At 43.6% G+C, this 19,853-nt stretch overlaps 1 protein-coding gene across 1 annotated transcript in view; it reads left to right on the plus strand.

Moving 5' to 3' along the window:
- The window catches only part of LOC126996260 (G-protein coupled receptor GRL101-like), a 114,358-nt gene extending 98,761 nt beyond the window's left edge, over positions 1-15,597 (plus strand). Inside the window, exon 9 of the mRNA XM_050856636.1 lies at positions 15,416-15,597. Within this exon, the coding sequence (XP_050712593.1) occupies positions 15,416-15,518 (103 nt within the window). The 3' untranslated portion in view covers positions 15,519-15,597. The remainder of the gene's footprint in view (positions 1-15,415) is intronic.
- The last annotated feature ends 4,256 nt before the right edge of the window (positions 15,598-19,853 follow it).

Below are 19,853 nucleotides of genomic sequence, written 5' to 3' on the forward strand. Positions count from 1 at the left end.
TGCAGGCGTTTTATACCCTGCCAGAAGGCTTTTGGGTCCTTGTATTTCTCGGCGAGGCCTTTTATTGTGTTTTCCCAGTGCCTGTTGTATGCTGTTTTGCACGTATCTTGTAACGCTCGTTGGAGAACTCTACTTTGTTGATAAAGATCATGCGTCCAGCCGTGCCGCCCGGCGTATCGGAGGATGTTGGTAAAACGTAGCTGTGCGTCCGTAATCTCTTGGTTGCGGTGGGGGTATGATAGTGTTTTGTGCCTTGTGAGGGATATTGCTTGTGTGTGGGCAGTTTTGACAGCGGTATACTAGGTGTTTCTATGTCATCTGTGTTTTTTCCCTCTAGATGCAGGTCAGGTAACGTTCTGAGTCTATAATGTTCTTATATTGCTCCCAATTCGCCTTTTTTGTGTTCATCCGCTGTGGGCAGGGCACAACAACGGGAGTGGTTGAGATGGTGAATGGTATTGGGAGGTGGTCGCTGCTCGTTAGTGGCCCCTGGCTGGCGTGGGTGTTGTGGTATGTTTTCGCGTTAGTTAGAATCACGTCAGGCGTGGTGAGGGCTGAGTGGCCTATAAACGTGGGTAAATTTGGACCTATGTGCTGGGCTCCGAAGGTGGTGATGATTTTCGTAATGTTTCGTCCTGTTGTATTTGTGTTGGAATGGCCAAGGCTGGTGTGGTGTGCGTTTAATTCGCCTAGGAAGTACATGGGTTCAGTTATGCGTAGCAGTTTATAGATGTAGGAAAAACGTGATGCAGCCCTCTCGTGGGGGGATGTAAGTAGTAGAAATATTAATGGGCCCGAGGGTAGTCATTAATTTAACAGAAAGGGTGTCGGAGTAGTGGAAGTCGTCATATATTTTATGCTGGGTTCCTGTTTTGACTGCTATTGCCACTCCAGCGTGTTGCTCACCTGTTCTGTTCCGCTGATAACATGAATAACCTGGTATCTTTAGAACCTGGGAGTTGGGGAGGCCATGGCTATTAATGAGGATTATATCTGGGTTCTAGTGTGTGTACGTGTTTATTAGATTGGTGCGTCTGGTGTGCCAGTGGTGGACATTGTACTGTAGTATTTTTAGTTGTTTGGTAGGTTGTGTGAATGACATGGTTGTGAGTATTAAGGGCTAGTTTTTGTGCCTCCTTTTGCGTCGCTCCTCAGGCCGGAGCGAGTGCTTGCTCTGTTGGCACCTCAGTGTTGGTCCTGGTTTGGTGGGCATGGTTGTGTGGCCGATGGGAGTGATCGCGAGGGTTGAGGGAGTAGGGGCGATGGGGGGGGAGGTCGAGCCGCCGCACTCCTGCCTCAGTTGTGACCCTGGTACCTCTTCAAGAGGTGATTCAGCGTTTGCTTGGGTTGGGGTGACAGCCTGGGCCGAGCCTGCTGCTTGGGGTGGGTGGAGGGTGTGAATGGCCGTTGCTGATAGACTTGAGACTAGGGCCTGAAGGGTCTGAGCGAGTTCAGCCAAGGCTGTGTCTGCTGATTTCGTGTTAGCCGGTGATGGGAGGCTATTATCAATGCTCAGTGTCCTTATCACATCCTGGTATGTGCCTGGCGTTCTTTGTTCTTGAGAGAGGGCAATAGCCGTAATAGGTGCAACCTTCAGTTGGTTTTCTAATGAGCTGGGTTGTAGGTAAGTCTGGTTGTTGTTGGCTACATAAGAATACAACTGGTTTGGTTTCAGCTTGCTGGCATTTACCCTGGCACGTTTGACTTTTAGTGCCTGTTTTCTTTTGGGACATTTCATGGTCATGCATGAGTGTTGCCCTGAGCACAGGACACATTTCTGCTCCCCTGTATCGCATTGTGCACTCCTTTCTTGTGTGTCCTTCAATCTGGTAGCATCTGAAGCACACGGTATGTGGAATAAACTGTTCCACCTCCAGCTCTCTATCTATTTATCTATCTATCTATCTGTCTATCTGTCTATCTATCTATATCTATCTATCTATCTATCTATCTCTATCTACCTATATTTATCTATCTATCTGTCTATCTATATCTATCTATCTATCTATCTATCTATCTATCTATCTATATCTATCTATCTATATATCTATATCTATCTATCTATCTATCTATCAATCTCTCTCTCTCTCTCTCTCTCTCTCTCTCTCTCTCTCTCTCTCTCTCTCTCTCTCTCTATATATATATATATATATATATCTATCTATCTATCTATATCTATCTATCTATATATCTATCTATCTATCTCTATCTATCTCTCTCTCTATCTATCTCTCTCTCTCTCTCTCTCTCTCTCTCTCTCTCTCTCTCTCTCTCTCTCTCTCTCTCTCTATATTTTTTTTTACTTCTCCCTTTCATCTCATCCCTTAAGTTCTTTTCGTTTTCCTCTCACTCTATCTTGTTATCTTTTCTTTCCTTTTTCTCTATTTCAGTCTTTTGTTTTCTTTGCCGTTTGCAACATTTTTCCCCTTCTCTTTCTCTTTTTCTTTCATTTCTGTGTTTATTCTTTACTTTGCTTTTTTTCTAGTCCTTCCTTCTTTCTGTATCTCCTCGTGTCTATTCTTGTGCAGTTTTCTTTTTCGTTGTAAAATTGTCTCATCTTATATTCTCCGTTTATTTTTCTTCAAGCCTTTCTTTATCTCCTTTTGTCTTTATTCATGCTCAGTTTACTTTTTCGTTTTCATAGTCTCTCATCTTTCATTCTTATTTTTATTCCTGGTCCTGAGAACTTTATTATTGTTCATATGGTTTCTCTGCGTGGGGTTAATCCTCTCATCTTTGTCGGTCCTGAACCGCATCCCCTGAAAGTCTCCTCTATATAGTCCACGAGCCAAACCAGATATTGATACTTCCACCTGGGGTAGCAAAATATCACCTTGATCTCGAATGGCAAATACCCATAGATGAAAAAAAAGCTTAGAAGCCAAGCTCGGAAGGGTAGCTTAGTGCTGGCAATCAACTCTTTTAAGTGGATGACCGTGACCCAAAAATTATGGGGTAGGGATATATAAATTGCGATTGCTATTGAACTAATGGCCGTTTTGCTACAGTTGACCACTCAAAATGTTGGAAACTTTATATTCTACATATCTGCATCTATGATATGCCAATATGAAAATAAGTAGATCACTAGAGGTCAAAAAGTCACGAAACTTGACCCCTGCATAAAAATTGACCACCCGTCCCCCCAAATACACCACAGTTACCCTACCAATGATAATTTCTCAGCCAAAATTGGCTGAAATAAAAGTTTATAAGTGTCCAAGTGCATGTTATGCCTAAAAGTGTGGAATTGATCTGTATCTGAGCCGTGGTACTTGACGGATTTTGATATCTTTGAAAACGGCTGTTTCTTGACGCCTTGGTAGATGCCAATTGGTTGGTGTTCATATAAAATCTTTCACATATTGTCAGTAAAAATGTCAAACCCTCCCATGTCCTCACGAGCCGTTTCCCTTTTGTCTCATCAACACCAGAGAGCAGTTCAGCATGCTCTCAAAAGACAGTTTCTCTCTCTTTCTACACCACACTACATTCACACAACACACACTTTTTCCCAAAATTCGAAATTCGAAATGGCTAACGAAAACACCGCCACGGAGTCCCCGCCTGGGGGGGGTCCATAAATTCCCCCAGGGAGGACTCCCCTTCTGGCTGCCGACTTGAGAGGTGTCCTGATAACTCCTCGAGCCTGCTCCTTTTCAATTTCTGCAACATTCGCGGTCTTCGTTCTAATTTTCTGTCTATGGAACACCATCTCTCCTCCTCTAAACCTCACCTTCTCTTCCTCACCGAAACACAGGCTTCTGAGGCTACTGACAGCAACCTCTACTCTGTTCCTTCCTACTATCTCTATCCTAAATTTCAATCTAAAGCTGGATGTTGCGCCTACGCGCGCAACGACATCACTTGATCTCGTGCCCACGACCTTGACTCTTCAGAATTTTCCACCATCTGGCTAAGACTTCATTGTCATTCTATTACTAAATACATCTGTGCTGTTTATCTCTCGCCTAACTCTACTAACTATGTAAAATTCTTTGACTATTTGAACTCTAAAGTGGAGCACATCTTGACTCCCTCTTCCTCTGCTGAAATCTCCATCTTCGGAGATTTCAATGTTCACCACCAGCTTTGGCTTTCATCCTCTTTCACTGACCAGCCTGGTGAACAAGCCTGCAACTTTGCTCTCCTCAACGACCTAGAGCAGTTGGTTCAGCACCCTACACGTATTCCCGACTGTCTTGGAGACAGGCCCAACATTCTAGACCTCTTCCTTACCTCTAATCCTTCTGCTTACTCTGTCAAACTGTTCTCTCCGTTGGGCTCCTCCGATCATAACCTAATTTCTGTATCCTGTCCTATCGCTCCTGTACATCCTCTGGACCCACCAAGGAGGCGATGCTTCTGGCATTTTGCTTCAGCTTGGTGGGACGACCTGAGGATGTACTTTTCCGATTTCCCGTGGAGTGATTACTGCTTCCAGGAGAGAGACCCCACTGTGTGTGCTCAGCGCATCACAGAGGTGATTGTCTCTGGATTGGAGGCATACATTCTACGTACTTGTGTCGAGTGGATAGGTGAAGAAACTGTGTTTTTGAGGCGTTGAAGGACACCAGGTTCCTCTTGCCCCAATCGGAAATAATAGTAAGGTCTGCGGCTAAGCGTTCTGTTGCCTCCAGCCTTGAATCGTGAAGTTCCTGTAGGGTGGGTCTTCTATTAAAAGAAGTTGAGTAATACATTTGTGCTGTTTATCTCTCACCTAACTCTACTAACTACTTGTGTAAAATTCTTTGACTATTTGAATTCTAAAGTGGAGCACATCTTGACTCACTCTCCCTTCGCTGAAATCTCCATCTTGGGAGATTTCAATGCTCACCACCAGCTTTGGCTTTCATCCTCTTTCACTGACCAGCCTGGTGAACAAGTCTACAACTTTGCTCTCCTCATCGACCTAGAGCAGTTGGTTCAGCACCCTACACGTATTCCCGACTGTCTTGGAGACAGGGCCAACATTCTAGACCTCTTCCTTACCTCTAATCCTTCTGCTTACTCTGTCAAACTGTTCTCTCCGTTGGGCTCCTCCGATTATGACCTTATTTCTGTTTCCTGTCCTATCGCTCCTGTACATCCCCTGGACCCACCGAAGAGGCGATGCTTCTAGCATTTTGCTTCAGCTCGGTGGGACTACCTGAAGATGTACTCCGATTTCACGTGGAATGATTACTGCTTCCAGGAGAGAGACCCCTCTGTGTGTGCTCAGCGCATCTCAGAGGTGATTGTCTCTGGAATGGAGGCACACATTCCACGTTTTTTCTCTACTCCTCATGCTAAAAAGCCTTGGTTTAATCATGCTTGTTCTCGTGCTATTAAAGATAGAGAGGCAGCTCACAAAAGGTTCCAGAGTCTTCGAACTCCCGTTAACTTTGATCTATACATTTCAGCCCGGAATCGTGCCAAATCTATTCTCCGACTTACCAAAACTTCTTTCATTAATAGAAAATGTCAACACCTTGCTTCTTCTAATTCTTCCCGCGACTTCTGGCATCTAGCCAAAAATATCTCCTCCAATTTCACTTCTTCCTCTTTCTCTCCCCTCCTTAACCCTGACGGCAGCACTGCCGTCTCATCTGTCTCAAAAGCTGAACTCTTCGCTCAAACTTTCTGTAAGAACTCCACCCTGGACGATTCTGGGCATATTCCTCCTACTCATCCCCCCTCTGACTCCTTTATGCCTGTTATTTAGATTCTTCCAGATGATGTTTTCTATGCCCTTTCTGGCCTCAACTCTCAGAACGCTTATGGACCTGATGGAGTGCCTCCTATTGTCCTTAAAAACTGTGCTTCTGTGCTGACACCCTGCCTGGTCAAGCTCTTTCGTCTCTGCCTATCAACATATATATTTCCTTCCTGCCGGAAGTATGCCTTTGTACAGCCTGTGCCTAAGAAGGGTGACCGTTCCAATCCCTCAAACTACCGCCCTATAGCTTTACTTTCCTGTCTACCTAAAGCTTTTGAATCAATCCTTAACTGGAAGATTCTAAAGCACCTTTCCACCTCTAACCTTTTATCTGATCGCCAGTATGGATTCCGCAAGGGGCGTTCTACTGGCGATCTTCTTGCTCTCTTAACTGACTCTTGGTCATCCTCTCTTAGCCGTTTCGGTGAAACTTTCTCTGTTGCGCTAGACAAATCGAAAGCCTTCGATAGAGTCTGGCACAAGTCTTTGCTTTCTAAACTGGCCTCTTTCGGATTCTATCCCTCTCTCTGTTCCTTTATCTCCAGTTTCCTTTCCGGCCGTTCTATCTCTGCTGTGGTAGACGGTCACTGCTCTTCCCCTAAACCTATCAACAGTGGCGTTCCACAGGGCTCTCTCCTATCACCCACTCTCTTCCTGTTGTTCATCAATGATCTTCTTTCTATAACAAACTGTCCTGTCCACTGATACGCCGACGACTTCACTCTGCATTATTCAACTTCTTTCAATAGAAGACCCTCTCAACAGGAAGTACACGAATCCAGACTGGAGGCTGCAGAACGCTTAACCTCAGACCTTGCTATCATTTCCGATTAAGCAGAAGGAACCTTGTGTCCTTCAATGCCTCAAAAACTCAATTCTTCCACCTATCAACTCGGCACGATCTTCCAAACACCTATCCCCTATTCTTCGACAACACTCAGCTGTCACCGTCTTCAACACTAAACATCCTCGGTCTATCCTTAACTCAAAATCTCAACTGGAAACTTCGTATCTCCCTCTCACTAAATCAGCTTCCTCGAGGTTGGGCGTTCTGTATCGTCTCCGCCAGTTCTTCTCCCCCGCACAGTTGCTATCCATATACAGGGGCCTTGTCCGCCCTCGTATGGAGTATGCATCTCACGTGTGAGGAGGCTCCACTCACACAGCTCTTCTGGACAGAGTGGAGTCTAAGGCTTTTTGTCTCATCAGCTCTCCTCCTCCTACTGATAGTCTTTTACCTCTTAAATTCCGCCGCGATGTTGCCTCTCTTTCTATCTTCTATCGATATTTCCACGCTGACTGCTCTTCTGAACTTGCTAAGTGCATGCCTCCCCCCCTCCCGCGGCCCCGCTGCACACGAATTTCTACTCGTTCTCATCCCTATACTGTCCAAACCCCTTATGCAAGAGTTAACCAGCATCTTCACTCTTTCATCCCTCACGCTGGTAAACTCTGGAACAATCTTCCTTCATCTGTATTTCCTCCTGCCTACGACTTACACCCTTTCAAAAGGAGAGTATCAGGACACCTCTCCTCCCGAAGTGGCCGCCTCTTTTGATTCTTTTTTTAGGAGCAGCGAGTAGCGGGCTTTTTTTTATTATTGTTTTCTTTTTTTGTGTGACTTTGAGCTGTCTCCTTTGTTGTAAAAAAAAGAAAAAAAGTGCAACTGTGCTCTTATTTAGTTTATGGCTAAGCATTTAAAGGTTACTTGTATGCATATTGTGTGTCCATCTGAAACATGGTAAATTAACTCTTACAACATCACAAAATATCAAAAACTTCTATAAATTCCTCTTTATGGATTTTGTAGGTCTATTTAAGCCTTAATTCCCAGCCTAATCCTATCGGTTCCAAGAGGTGCACCTCATCCCCCGAAAGTTGTGCGTTTCCTTAATTAGACATGATCCAACCTTTTTCATAGTTCCTATTCTTTCATTCTTATTCTAGGATCTGACTCCTTTATCCTTGTTCATTGGGTTTCTCTGTATGTGGTTAATCCTTTCCACCTTGTTCTTCTCAGTGGTGCACTTCATCCCGGGAAAGAAGTGAGTCTTCTTTAACAATCCACCCGCTTTCATAGTCTCATTTTATTCTTGTTCTTATTCTTGGTCGTCACTGCTTCATCATTGCTCGTGTGGGTTCTCTGTGTGGGGTTAATTTTCTCATCTGTCTCTGTCCTGCACGTCATCCCCGGAAAGTCACTCCTTTAAAACACGATATGCAACCGTTTTCATGGTCTCATCTTTCATTCTTATTCTTGGTTCTGACTCTTTTACCCTTGTGCGTGTGGGCTCTTTGTGCGGGGCTATTCTTTTCCATTTTGATACCAATTCTATAAACTACATCCCCGAAAGCCACAAGTCACATGGGGTATCCTTAAACATAATCCAACCGCTTTCACAGTCTCTCTTCCTTCATTTCTTTTCAATTTCTTGTCTTGGCTGCCTCATTCCTCACCTCCTCTTTTCATTCTATTCCTACTGCTTCTTCTCTTTCTCTGCTCTATACTTTTCTACTTCTCATCTTTCATTTCCTCCTCTTTCTCCTCCTTTCTCTGTGTGGGGTTAATCATTTCCACCTTGTTCTCCTCAGTCCTGAACTACATCCCTGAAGGTCACAAGTTACGTGGGTCTCCTTCAACATAATCCAACCACCTCAATTTTGACCTTTCTCTCTCCCCTTTCTTTCATGTCCTGCCCATTCATCACGTATATTCACTTTATCTGCTCTATTTTAACGCACCTGTCTGTCCTTCCAAGCACCTCGATTTTGACCTCCCTCTCTCTCCTTTCTTTGGCACCTTCATGTCCCACCCATCTGTCACGCACACCTCATCTTCCTCACTATTGTAACGCACCTATCTGTCTTTCTCTTACTTTTTATATTTCTCTCCCTTACGTCCCTATTCTTAAGTCGTCTCTTTTTTCCCCAACGATTGCTCAGCAAACTACTGGCGCACGGTATCTCGGGTAACATTCACAATTGGCTTGCGGACTGGCTCTCTGAGCGGAAACAGAGAGTAGTTCTAAACGGTGTTACATCTAACTGGCTCGATGTCAAAAGCGACGTACCTCAAGGATCAGTGCTTGGCCCCATGCTCTTCTTAATTTATGTTAATGATATCGATGATGGGCTCACTTGCAAAGTATCAAAATTTGCTGATGACACAAAAATTGCTCGTAAAGTAACTGCGACACTCGACGAAGAAGCTTTACAATCAGATATAGATCGACTTGCACGTTGGGCCAATCAATGGCAAATGAAATTTAACGTTGACAAATGTAAAGTGTTGCACATCGGAAAAAATAACAATCCCGTTCGGTACGTAATGAATGGCCAACAACTTTCTTCAGTAAGTAAAGAAAAGGATCTTGGAATCACTATATCAAGCGATTTAAAGCCCGGTCAGCAATGTTCAGAGGTAGTTAAAACAAATTGGTTGGCTTCATCGGACGAGTCTTTAATAATAAATCGGAAAAAGTAATATTAAAACTGTATAATTCGTTGGTTCGACCCCGTCTAGAGTACTGTGTACAGTTTTGGTCTCCCTACTACAGAAAGGACATAGAAAAGTTGGGAAGAGTTCAACGAAGAGTAACAAAGATGATTCCTAGGTTGAGAAATTTGTCATATGAACAAAGGCTTAAAGAAATAAATTTATTCAGCCTATCAAAACGAAGAATGCGAGGCGATCTAATAGAAGTGCTTAAAATGTTTAAAGGATTCAGTGATATTAATGCGGAAGATTACTTTACAATTGATCGATCAAATAGAACAAGAAGAAATCACAATTTGAAGATAAGTGGTAAAAGATTCTCGTCCCACGAAGCTAAACACTTTTTCTTCAATCGAGTTGTTAATGTTTGGAACTCTCTACCTTGTGATGTCGTTGATAGTAAAACAGTTACGGCCTTCAAGAATAGATTAGACAAGTGTTTTGAATCCAACCAGCAATTAAGATATTACACATTGTCGTAATAACGTTAAGTTCTTTCGAATATTGGTGTCCTTGTCCGCTTTTATCGCCCGGTTAGTGGTAGCAGTAATGGTAGTTCTTTCCTCTTTCCTACATAATTTCCATGCAGTTTTTCCATGCTGCATGGTTCTTTTTCCTTTCCTGCCAGCTTTGGCTGGAGGATGATAGGGGTGGGAGCCTTCGCCTGTGCTGTCCTTCATCTTCCACCTTCGATTAGATAGTTAGTGTAGCTTGTCGCAACCTCGTAAGGACCAGCAGGTCTGCTGTTGTTTGTTCTTCCTTGTGTTTTTGTGTTCCTGTATGCCTACTTTTAACTGGAGAGGTGTCCAGAGACCCTTCTCTTGAAAGAGTTCAAGTCGTAGGCAGGGGGAAATACAGAAGAAGGAAGATTGTTCCAGAGTTTACCAGCGTGAGGGATGAAAGAGTGAAGATGCTGGTTAATTCTTGCATAAAGGGTTTGGACAGTATAGGGATGAGCATGAATAGAAAGTCGCGTGCAGCGGGGCCGCGGGAGGGGGGGAGGCATGCAGTTAGCAAGTTCAGAAAAGCAGTCAGCGTTAAAATATCGATAGAAGATAGAAAAGAGGCAACATGGCGGCGAAATTAAGAAAGTGGGGCTATCGGAAGTGAGGAGAGCTGATGCGACGAAGAGCCTTAGACTCCGCTCTGTCAAGAGAGCTGTGTGAGTGGGCCCCCCCCACGTGAATGCATACTCCATACGGGGCGGACAATGCCCCTGTATATGGATAGCAACTATTGCAGAGAAAGAACTGGCTGATACAGACCAAACTCTCCAAGAGAGGTGGATGCAGGCTAAGATTTCAGTTAAGATTCTTGAGGATAGACCGAGGTGTGTAGTGTTGAAGAAGGTGACACCTGGGTTGAGTGTTGTGGAAGAATAGGGGATAGGTGTTTGGAAGATTGTGTCGAGTTGATAGGTGAAGAATTAGGTTTTTGAGGCATGGACACAAGGTTTGCAATCGGAGGCGTGATAGCAGTGCTGTTGGAGGTCTGCAGCTGATGGTGGATAGGACAGTTTCATGAAAGAAGATGGAAAGAAGATCATTGATGAGACAGGGCCCTATGGGAAGAAAGTGGGTGATAGGACCCAGAAACCTATGGAGGTTTATGGGGAAGAACGAGCCCGTCTACCACAGCAGAAATAGAACGCTTGGCCGGAAAGGAAACTGGAGATAAGAACAGAGAGAAGGATAGAAGATCGAAAGAGGGCAGTTTAGAAACAAGGACTGGTGCCAGAATCGCAACTAAGAGAAGATGAACAGGGTAAAGTGAAACCTTGCGGAACCCATACTGGCGATCAGATAGAAGGTTAGAAGTGGAAGGTGCTTTTGAATCTTCCGGTTAAGGATTGATTCAAAACCTGAATAGACAGAAAAGTAAAGCTATAGGGCGTAGTTTGAGGTTGGAACGTCGCCCCTTTAGGCACAGGCTGTACGAAGGCGTACTTCCAGCAGGAAGTAAAGATAGATGTTGATAGGCAGAGACGAAAGAGCTTGACCAGGCAGGGTGTCAGCACAGAAGCACAGTTTTTAAGGACAATAGGAGGCACTCCATCAGGTCCATAAGCGTTCTGAGAGTTGAGGCCAGAGAGGGCATAGAAAACATCATTAGGAAGAATCTAAATAACAGGCATAAAGGAGTCAGAGGGGGGAGGGGGAGGCGAAAGAGTTTAAACAGGCAGGGTATCAGCTCGGAAACAGTTTTTAAGGACAATAGGAGGCACTCCATCAGGTCCATAAGCCTTCTGAGAGTTGAGGCCAGAGAGGCATAAAACATCATTAGGAAGAATCTTAATAACAGGCAAAAGGAGTCGGAGGGGGCATGAATAAGGAATATGCCCAGAATTGTAAAGAGTGGAGTTGTTACAGAAAGTTTGAGCGAAGAGTTCAGCCTTAGAGATAGAAGAGAGACGCAGCAGTGCTGCCATCTGGTTGAAGAGGCGGGAAAGAGGAAGAAGTGAAATTGGAGGAGATATTTTTTGGCTAAGTGCCTCCTCATCAGTGACCCTATTCAGTTTCCTTCACCAGTCTCCCTTCCCTCTCTCTCATTACCTTTCACCTTTCTCCTCTTGTTCCCTCTCTTCGCCCATGATTATCTTACTTTTAGAGTCGCATTTTTTTTTTATTTCTCTCTCTCTCTCTCTCTCTCTCTCTCTCTCTCTCTCTCTCTCTCTCTCTCTCTCTCTCTCTCTCTCTCTCTCTCTCTCTCTCTCTCTCTCTCTCTCTCTCTCTCTCTCTCTCTCTCTCTCTCTCTCTCTCTCTCTCTCTCTCTCTCTCTCTCTCTCTCTCTCTCTCTCTCTCTCTCTCTCTCTGATATCCTCACCTTACCTCTCTTACCTTTTTATATTTCTTTCCTCTATGTTCCTATTCCCAGCTCGTCCCTTTTTCTCCTCCTTTTTCTCTCTCTTCGTCTATGGTATCCTCACCTTATCACTCCTACTTTTTATATTTCTTTCCTCTATATTTCTATTCCTAGCTTGTCCCTTTTTCTCCTCCTTTTTCCCTCCCTTCGTCTATGATATCGTCACCTTACAGCCTCTACTTTTTCTATTTCTTTTCCCTGTGTTCCTATTCCTAACTCGTCTCTTTTCCTCATCTCTCTCATCTCTGTAGGATTTTTATGTGGGCTGGTCTCGTATACCTATACCTACTTTTTGCACACCTGTCTATAACTGTCTTGTTTTGATCTTCGCTCTTCGTTAACCTGTATTTTTTTTAGTCTTGTTCCACGTATTTTTACCTGTCTGATTTTTACACCTGTTTGTTTACTACTATTGTTTTCGGCTGTTTGTTCTCATTCTCGCTGTTTGTTTGTTTGTGGTTATTCTTGCTTTCTGGGGGTTGTTTTCATATCTGTTTTCTTACTCTCTTACGTTTTGTTATGTTTATCCAGTTGATTCTTTTTTTTCTATTTTCTCGCTCATTCGTTCCATTACTTTTTTTTTCCGTCTTTCTCTCCTCCGTTTAGTCTTATGTTGTTCTCTTTATTCTTCACCTTTCTCTCTTTCCTTTTCATTCTCTTTTCTTTTCTTAGCTTTTTCTCTCCCTTCTCTCCTTTACGCTTCCCTTCGCTGTTTGTTTGTTTATTTATTCTTACATTTTCTTATTTATATTTATTTATATACTCATCCGTTCTCTTACTTTATTATGTTTTATTATATTAATTCATCCTGTTTATTCGCTTTCATTCTTACATTTTTTTATTATTTATCCCACTCATTCGTTCCAATACCCTTTATATTATTCTTTGTGCCGTGTGTGTGTGTGTGTGTGTCTGTGTGTGTGTGTGTGTCTGTGTGTGTGTGTGTGTGTGTGTGTGTGTGTGTGTGTGTGTGTGTGTGTGTGTGTGTGTGTGTGTGTGTGTGTGTGTGTGTGTCTGTGTGTGTGTGTGTGTGTGTGTGTGTGTGTGTGTGTGTGTGTGTGTGTGTTGAAATATGTGTCAAGACGTGATATACCTGTAAGAATCGTCCCATCCTCTTTACCTGTTACTTTACCTGTCTATGTAAGGAGGCAAATAAGAGGAGGAAAAATACATACCATATAAACAGAAATAGAAAGGGAGACAGAAACAAACATAAAACAAAAAAAGGTGAGAGAAACGAAAGAAAAGAGAAAAAAGCAAAATTGGAGAAAAAAACAACAATAGGTGGAAAAGTGAGGGAGGGAAATATTCAGAGTGGAAGTATCAAAAGTAGAAATATTATAAGTGAAAATATTAAAAGTAGAAATATTGTAATTGAAAATATTATCAGTGAAAATATTAAAAGTAGAAATATTAAAAGTAGAAATTTAAAAGTGAAATTATTAAAGTAGAAATGTTAATAGTGAAAATAGTAAAAGTAGAAATATTAAAAGTGAAAATATCAAAAGTAGAAATATTAAAAGTGAAAATATCAAAAGTAGAAATATTAAAAGTAGAAATATTAAAAGTGAAAATATCAACAGTAGAAATATTAAAAGTAGAAATATTAAAAGTGAAAATATTAAACGTAGAAATATCAAAAGTGAAAATATTAAAAGTAGAAGTGTTAAAAGTGAAAATATTAAAAGTAGAAATGTTAAAAGTAGAAATATTAAAAGTAGAATTATTAGAAGTGAAAATATTAAAAGTAGAAGTATTAAAAGTGAAAATATCAAAAGCAGAAATATTATAAGTGAAAATATTAAAAGTGAAAATATTAAAAGTAAAAATATTATGTGAAAATATTAAAAGTAGAAATATCAAAAGTGGAAATATTAAAAGTAAAAATATCAAAAGTGGAAATATTAAAAGTAAAAATATCAAAAGTGGAAATATTAAAAGTAGAAATATCAAAAGTGGAAATATTAAAAGTAGAAATATCAAAAGTGGAAATATTAAAAGTAGCAATATTAAAAAAAGTTAAAAAAATAAATAATCTCCACTATCCATTCTATTTTTACTGCTGTTCCTCTTTCTAGTTTTTTTTTCCTTTCCTACTTCTCATCTTTATCTCCTTTTTCCTTTTTTACTTCTCATCTTTCATCTGCTCCTCTCTCTCTTCCTCCTTATCCTCTTCCTCGACTTTCTTCTCCTTCTCTACTTCTTCCAATGCCTTCTCCTACTTTATGCTTCCTCCTCCTCCTCCTCCTCTTCCTCCTCCTCCTCCTCCTCCTCATCCTCCAGAGAAAGTGAAAAATAAAGAAGAAGAGGTGAATAGGTGAAGCTGAAATAGGGCAGTGGGAAACATTCATAAGTGACCATCGGCGTAAAGTAAAAAAAAAAAAAAAAGAAGCAGAAAGGAAGGAAGTAGCAGAAGAGGAAGTGGAGAAGGGAAAAAAGAAAAAGAGAAAGAAAAAAAGAAGAAATAGTAGAAAAAGAAGTGGGAAATGGAAAGAAAGGGAAAAGAGAGAGGAATAAAAAGATAAAAAAGAAATAGAAAAGGAGGTGAAAAAGGGAAAGGAAGAAAAAGAAGAAAAGGAGAGAAAAGAATATAGCAGGAAGAGGAAGAGCTGGAAGAAGAAGTGGAAGAAGACTACTGTGAGATAAAAAAAAAGCACCAGAAAAGGAAAAAAAGAGGAGAATAGCGGAAGGTAAATTAAATGTTCTGTAAGGTGACTCTAAAAAGGCCTCAAGAAAGCAGCGATATTGGGAATTCCCTCTTAGGGTCTGTACTTCGAGGCAAAGTGCCATTCAGCTCTAGACTACCGACCCTGCAATGTCAACTCCAAGGTCCCCAAAACACCGTGGCCGAAACCGAGGTGACGTGTTAAATCGAGCCCCTTTACCTTCATCCACTGGCTGGAACAGTGGCAACCAAGAGCCACTACGAGCTCCTGGGTGTGAAGCACGAGGCCACCTTCGAGGAGATCCAGAAAGCCTACAGACGACTCGCCCGCACCACACACCCTGACAATAACCCGAATGACCCGAACGCCACGACAAAGTTCCAGCAGCTGCAGCGGGCGAGGGAGACGGACGCTCTCCGACCCCGACTCACGGGCCCGATACGACGCGCGGACGAGGAGCACGGCCAGTCCAGCCGAGGCTCCGGGAAGGAAGGCCTAATCTTCATCTTCGGCGTACTCCTTCTCCTCCTCGTACGCGTCCTCCTCCTACCACTATTCCTCCTCCTCCTCTCCAGGCTCCTTTTCAACATCGAAATCTAAATCAAAATCGTTTCACAAAAATAAACAAAAAAGAAACAAGGAGACTGAAATAGGCTCGACGGTCTACATGTGGCATTTCCTATTTCCCTTCAGATACACGACAATCGCAATAGACAACACCTCGCCCAAGGAGAAGAAGGCCCGGAAGAGGAAGCGATACCGACAAAACAAGAGGAAGGCGGCGTCGTTTCACTAAGAAGGGACGCCGGGACGGCAGGCAGGAGGGAGGCGTCAGGCTTTGTTGAGTCGTGTGGTGTTGTTGTGTTTTGTGGAGCTTGATAACTTTTCTTGGTACTTCTTCTTGCTGATTTATTTTGTATTGGCTGTAGCCTCTCCAGGTGTATTGTCTCTCGTGATCAATTCTACAAGGGAAAAATTAGGATTGGTCAAATTAATCTCTTTATGGTGCATCTTTATACTTATAGGGAAGGCTTTTCGGCTTCTATGGAGTGAAGGCGCGTGGCGGTCTGTGTCTTCTGAATATTGATACTTCTCGTTGTGTGCAAAGCTTGATGCTTTATAATTGTTGCTTAAATGACACTCCCAAAGCAGTTTGGTGCGAGTGGGATTTAAGGGTCTTAGTGAGCTCTGATCTCCGTCCAAGGGCACAATGCATTCAAGCTAGAAATCGTGCAACCACGGTACTAGGATTCATTTCAAGAAGCGTAAGCAATCGAAGCGCCGAAGTCATCCTCAAGCTATATTTAGCATTAGTTAGACCTCATCTTGATTGTGCGGTTCATTTCTGGTCACCTTACTACAAAATGGATATAAAAATGTTAGAATCGGTAAAGAGGAGGATGCCAGAAATTGTTCACGGTTAAGAATCTTGCCGTATGAGGAAAGACTTAACAATCAAACTTGGTTATGTCTAGACCATTTGTTCTTAACCTGGGCGGCGAGCCAGACTGAAGGGTTCGGCGAAGATCCTCCCGAAAGACATTGCAATTTTGCAATTGAATTCTAAGCAGATTTTCTTTGATACTTTTATGGATTAAATTGGAATCCATTCTTTGTATTATCCGAAATTAATATACTCTTGAATTTTGAAGCAATTTTTCCTCCACTTGTAAGTTTCTTTATTTTTTCTTTATACTTGAAGGGTTCGGCTACTGTGCGGAGGTTTTCGTTATAGGGTTCGGCGCCTCTGAAAAGGTTAAGAACCACTGATCTAGAAAGACAAAGGGTGCGTGGATGCATGATCGAAGTTTATAAATGGATGAAGGGCTTTAATAAGGGGGATATTAATAAGGTTCTGATGGTAAGAGAACGGGGTCAGACACGTAATAATGGGTTTAAATTGGATAGATTCAGATTGAAAAAGGACATAGGCAAAACCTGGTTTACCAACAGAGTGGTGGATGAGTGGAACAGGCATGGCAGCCATGTTGTAAGTGCCAATACGATAGTCACATTAAGAAAGAGGTTAGATCAATTCATGGACAGTGATGTTAGGTAGGATAGGCCATAGACTTCACAACTAGTTGACGGGAAATCTCTTCAGTCTTGGCGCGCTGGCTTCGCGTAAGGGGCCGATTGTTATGGCGACTTTCACTGCGACAACTCAAACTCACTCTGCGTTCTTACTCCGAATTTAAGTGGAAACAGGACGAAATCTTCAAGTTTTAGTGCATACAAGCAGGCAGGAGTGTCTCTAGAGTGATTTGGTCGAGGATTCAAGGTAACTTATATAAAATAGCACCATGCGTGCACTTTGAAAACGTTGTGTAAAAAATGGCAAATTTCCGTAACTTTAGGTTGAAATCTTTACGTAAAATGAATGATAACTGTAGGATAGTGAAGTCCACAGTTTTACGTATTAGGAAACAAGAAATGTACGTTTAGTTAGTGCCTACATGGCAACTCAGCTCAGTTCCCGCGTCGCCTAACTCGCCTTAGGCACACGCAATCAGCTGGGCACTTCCCTCTGTAAAGGATTATCGCTGTCCTGCCTCTGTTTACTCTCCAAGTAAAGGACCTACAGTTATTCATCGTCTCTGTATACCCTTCCCCACAACTGCAAGGATCCAGAGGACGATACAAAGAAGACACAGAAGGCAGTGGATCGAGTGGAAGTGACGGAGGAGCCACAAGATATGAGGACGCCGCGACCAGCCGGACCCGCCGACGGACGAGTTGCTCCTCGCCGCGGTCGGCAACTACGCCAGCTACCTGGCCAGGAAGGTCCAGGCCAACTCCTCTGTTGGCCAGTGCTGCAACAGGGAGCTTGCCAGCAGGAGGAGATGAAATTACCGTGGAGCTCGGGAGGGCGACCCGCCCTCTGTGATGTTCGACGCCCTGGTCGAGCTGGTCGACAGGGAGAGCTGGAGACAGGCCAGGCGGTCCTGAGCAGCCATCTCTCCCAATGGCCCACATGGCGTCCTTCAGGGATGTCTGTGGGACTCCCTGATGTGCAGGGAGGACAAGAAGGAGCGCAGGTGAGGGTTCCTCTCCTTGCCATGCGCCACAGGGACAGGTTCAGGCACCTCCTGGAGGTTCTGGCGGCCTCAGACCCGACCTTGCAGGGGTACAGGTGCCAGGAGGGCACAACCTGGCCAACACCATCTTGCCGCACATCAGCAGGTCCCTCTTCAACTGTTTCAGTGCTAATTTCTCCAAGGACGTGACCTCAGAAGCGAGGAAGAACAAGGCAGAAGCAGCCGACCGGCAGGAAGAGGAGCAGTATCGAGGGAGGCCAGGAGGAGACGGCGAGGAACAGGGACGTGTGCAAGTCCAGGGAAACTGACCGGGGCCCACAAGTCATAGGCCAAAAGGCTAAAGTGATTGTTCGAGGACGAGGCCAGATAGCCAGCAAGACGTGCTGCAGCAATAGTGACATCGAATTCAGCAAAATAAGTTGTGATTGTATATAGAAAAATGAATATTTTGCTTTTGTTGAGTAAAATTAAGATGTTTCTGCAGGCTTTCATCAAGTAGTAATTTTCGAATGTGAACATTAAGTGATTTATAAGATGTTAAAAAATTACTTAAAAAATTGCGCTAAATAAAAAAAAATAAGTAGCTATTTCAGGCAAAACTTATAAGATATGCTAAATATTGCTATTGATTCTGAAAATATAAGTGATTATCTCTGCATTTGGTGATGTTTGTGCATCTAGCGTAAAATCTGAGGATTTATAGCCTTTTAAGTTTTGTTATACTTATATAAAACAATTAATCAGGGATTTTATTAGGAACGACTTTGAATTTTACTACTGCTCATGGAGACTCATATGTGCTAAGGAGGTGCCTGTTTTAGTTTCAGGTCGCTAGCTGCTTTGGGTTTTGAAAAATATTTAAATTTTAAATTCTCTTGAAATCGGCCCCCTGTGAATCGGGCTCATGCCGCCTGTTTCCCCGTCAAGAGATTGTAGAAGTCTATGGCTTTGGCACACTCTCACCGATAATACTACATCCTCTCACTAGTCTGTTCCAAACTCTATATTTCTTTTGGGGGCTTACTTTTTATGTCTCTCTCTCAAGCATCTTCCTTCCTCAGTTTCATGTCCTTCAGTCTTAGGAATGAGGTGGTGAGAATGAGGTGGGTGAGAATGGTGGTGTGTGTGAATGAGGTGGGTGAGGAATGAGGTGAATTGAGGAATGAGGAGAGTGAGTGGGAATGAGGTGGGTGGAATGAGAGTGAGTGGAGATGAGAGTGGGTGAGAGATGAGGTGATCTTGTGAGATGAGGTGAGTGGGAGATGGAGTGGGTGAGGAGTGAGTGGAATGAGGTGGAGTGGGAGATGAGGTGAGTGGGGAATGAGGTTAGTGAGACATGAGGTGGTGGAGATGAGGTGAGAGAGAGATGAGGAGATGAGTCTGAATGAGAGTGGGAGAGTGAGGAGTGGGTGAGAATGATGTTGGTGAGAGATGAGGTGAGAGATAGAGGTGAGTGAGATGAGGTGGAGTTGGAGATGAGGTGAGGTGAGGGAATGAGGTGGTGGGGAGATTGAGGTGGGTTGAGGAATGAGGTGGGTGGGAATGGGGAGTGGGTGAGAATGGTGAGTGGACATGGTGGGGTGAGAATGAGGTGGGGTGAGAATGGGGTGAGGTGAGGAGATGAAGTGGGTGAGGAATTGAGAGGGTGGAGATGAGGTGGGTGAGGAGATGAGTGAGTGAGAATCACTATCATTCTCGCTATGATTGATGAGGTGGGGGAGGGGCCAAGGAGTGGGTGGGGAATGGAGTGAGGTGAGAATGGGGTGGGCAGGGAATGAGGTGGGTGACACCACACTTTGTAGGGGTGGGGGTGGAGACTGAGGGTGGTGTGAGGATGAGGTGGGTTGAGGAATGGGGTGGGTGGGAATGGGGTGGTGTGGCATGGGGATGGTGGAGGTGGGTCATGTACCAGGTGGTCGGGAGAATGAATGGGGTGGGCGCCCTCCCTCCCCTCCCTGATTCTGGGTGGTGAAGGTGGGTGGGGGAAAGGGGTTCTCAGGCTCCACCATGGGGTGGTGGAGATGGGGGTAGCGTGAGATGAGGTGGAGTGGGAGATTTTCTAATGGGTGAGGAATCTTCCTCATCCTCTCAGG

This window comes from Eriocheir sinensis, chromosome 9 (genome assembly GCF_024679095.1).
Source record: "Eriocheir sinensis breed Jianghai 21 chromosome 9, ASM2467909v1, whole genome shotgun sequence".
Classification (NCBI taxonomy): domain Eukaryota; kingdom Metazoa; phylum Arthropoda; class Malacostraca; order Decapoda; family Varunidae; genus Eriocheir; species Eriocheir sinensis.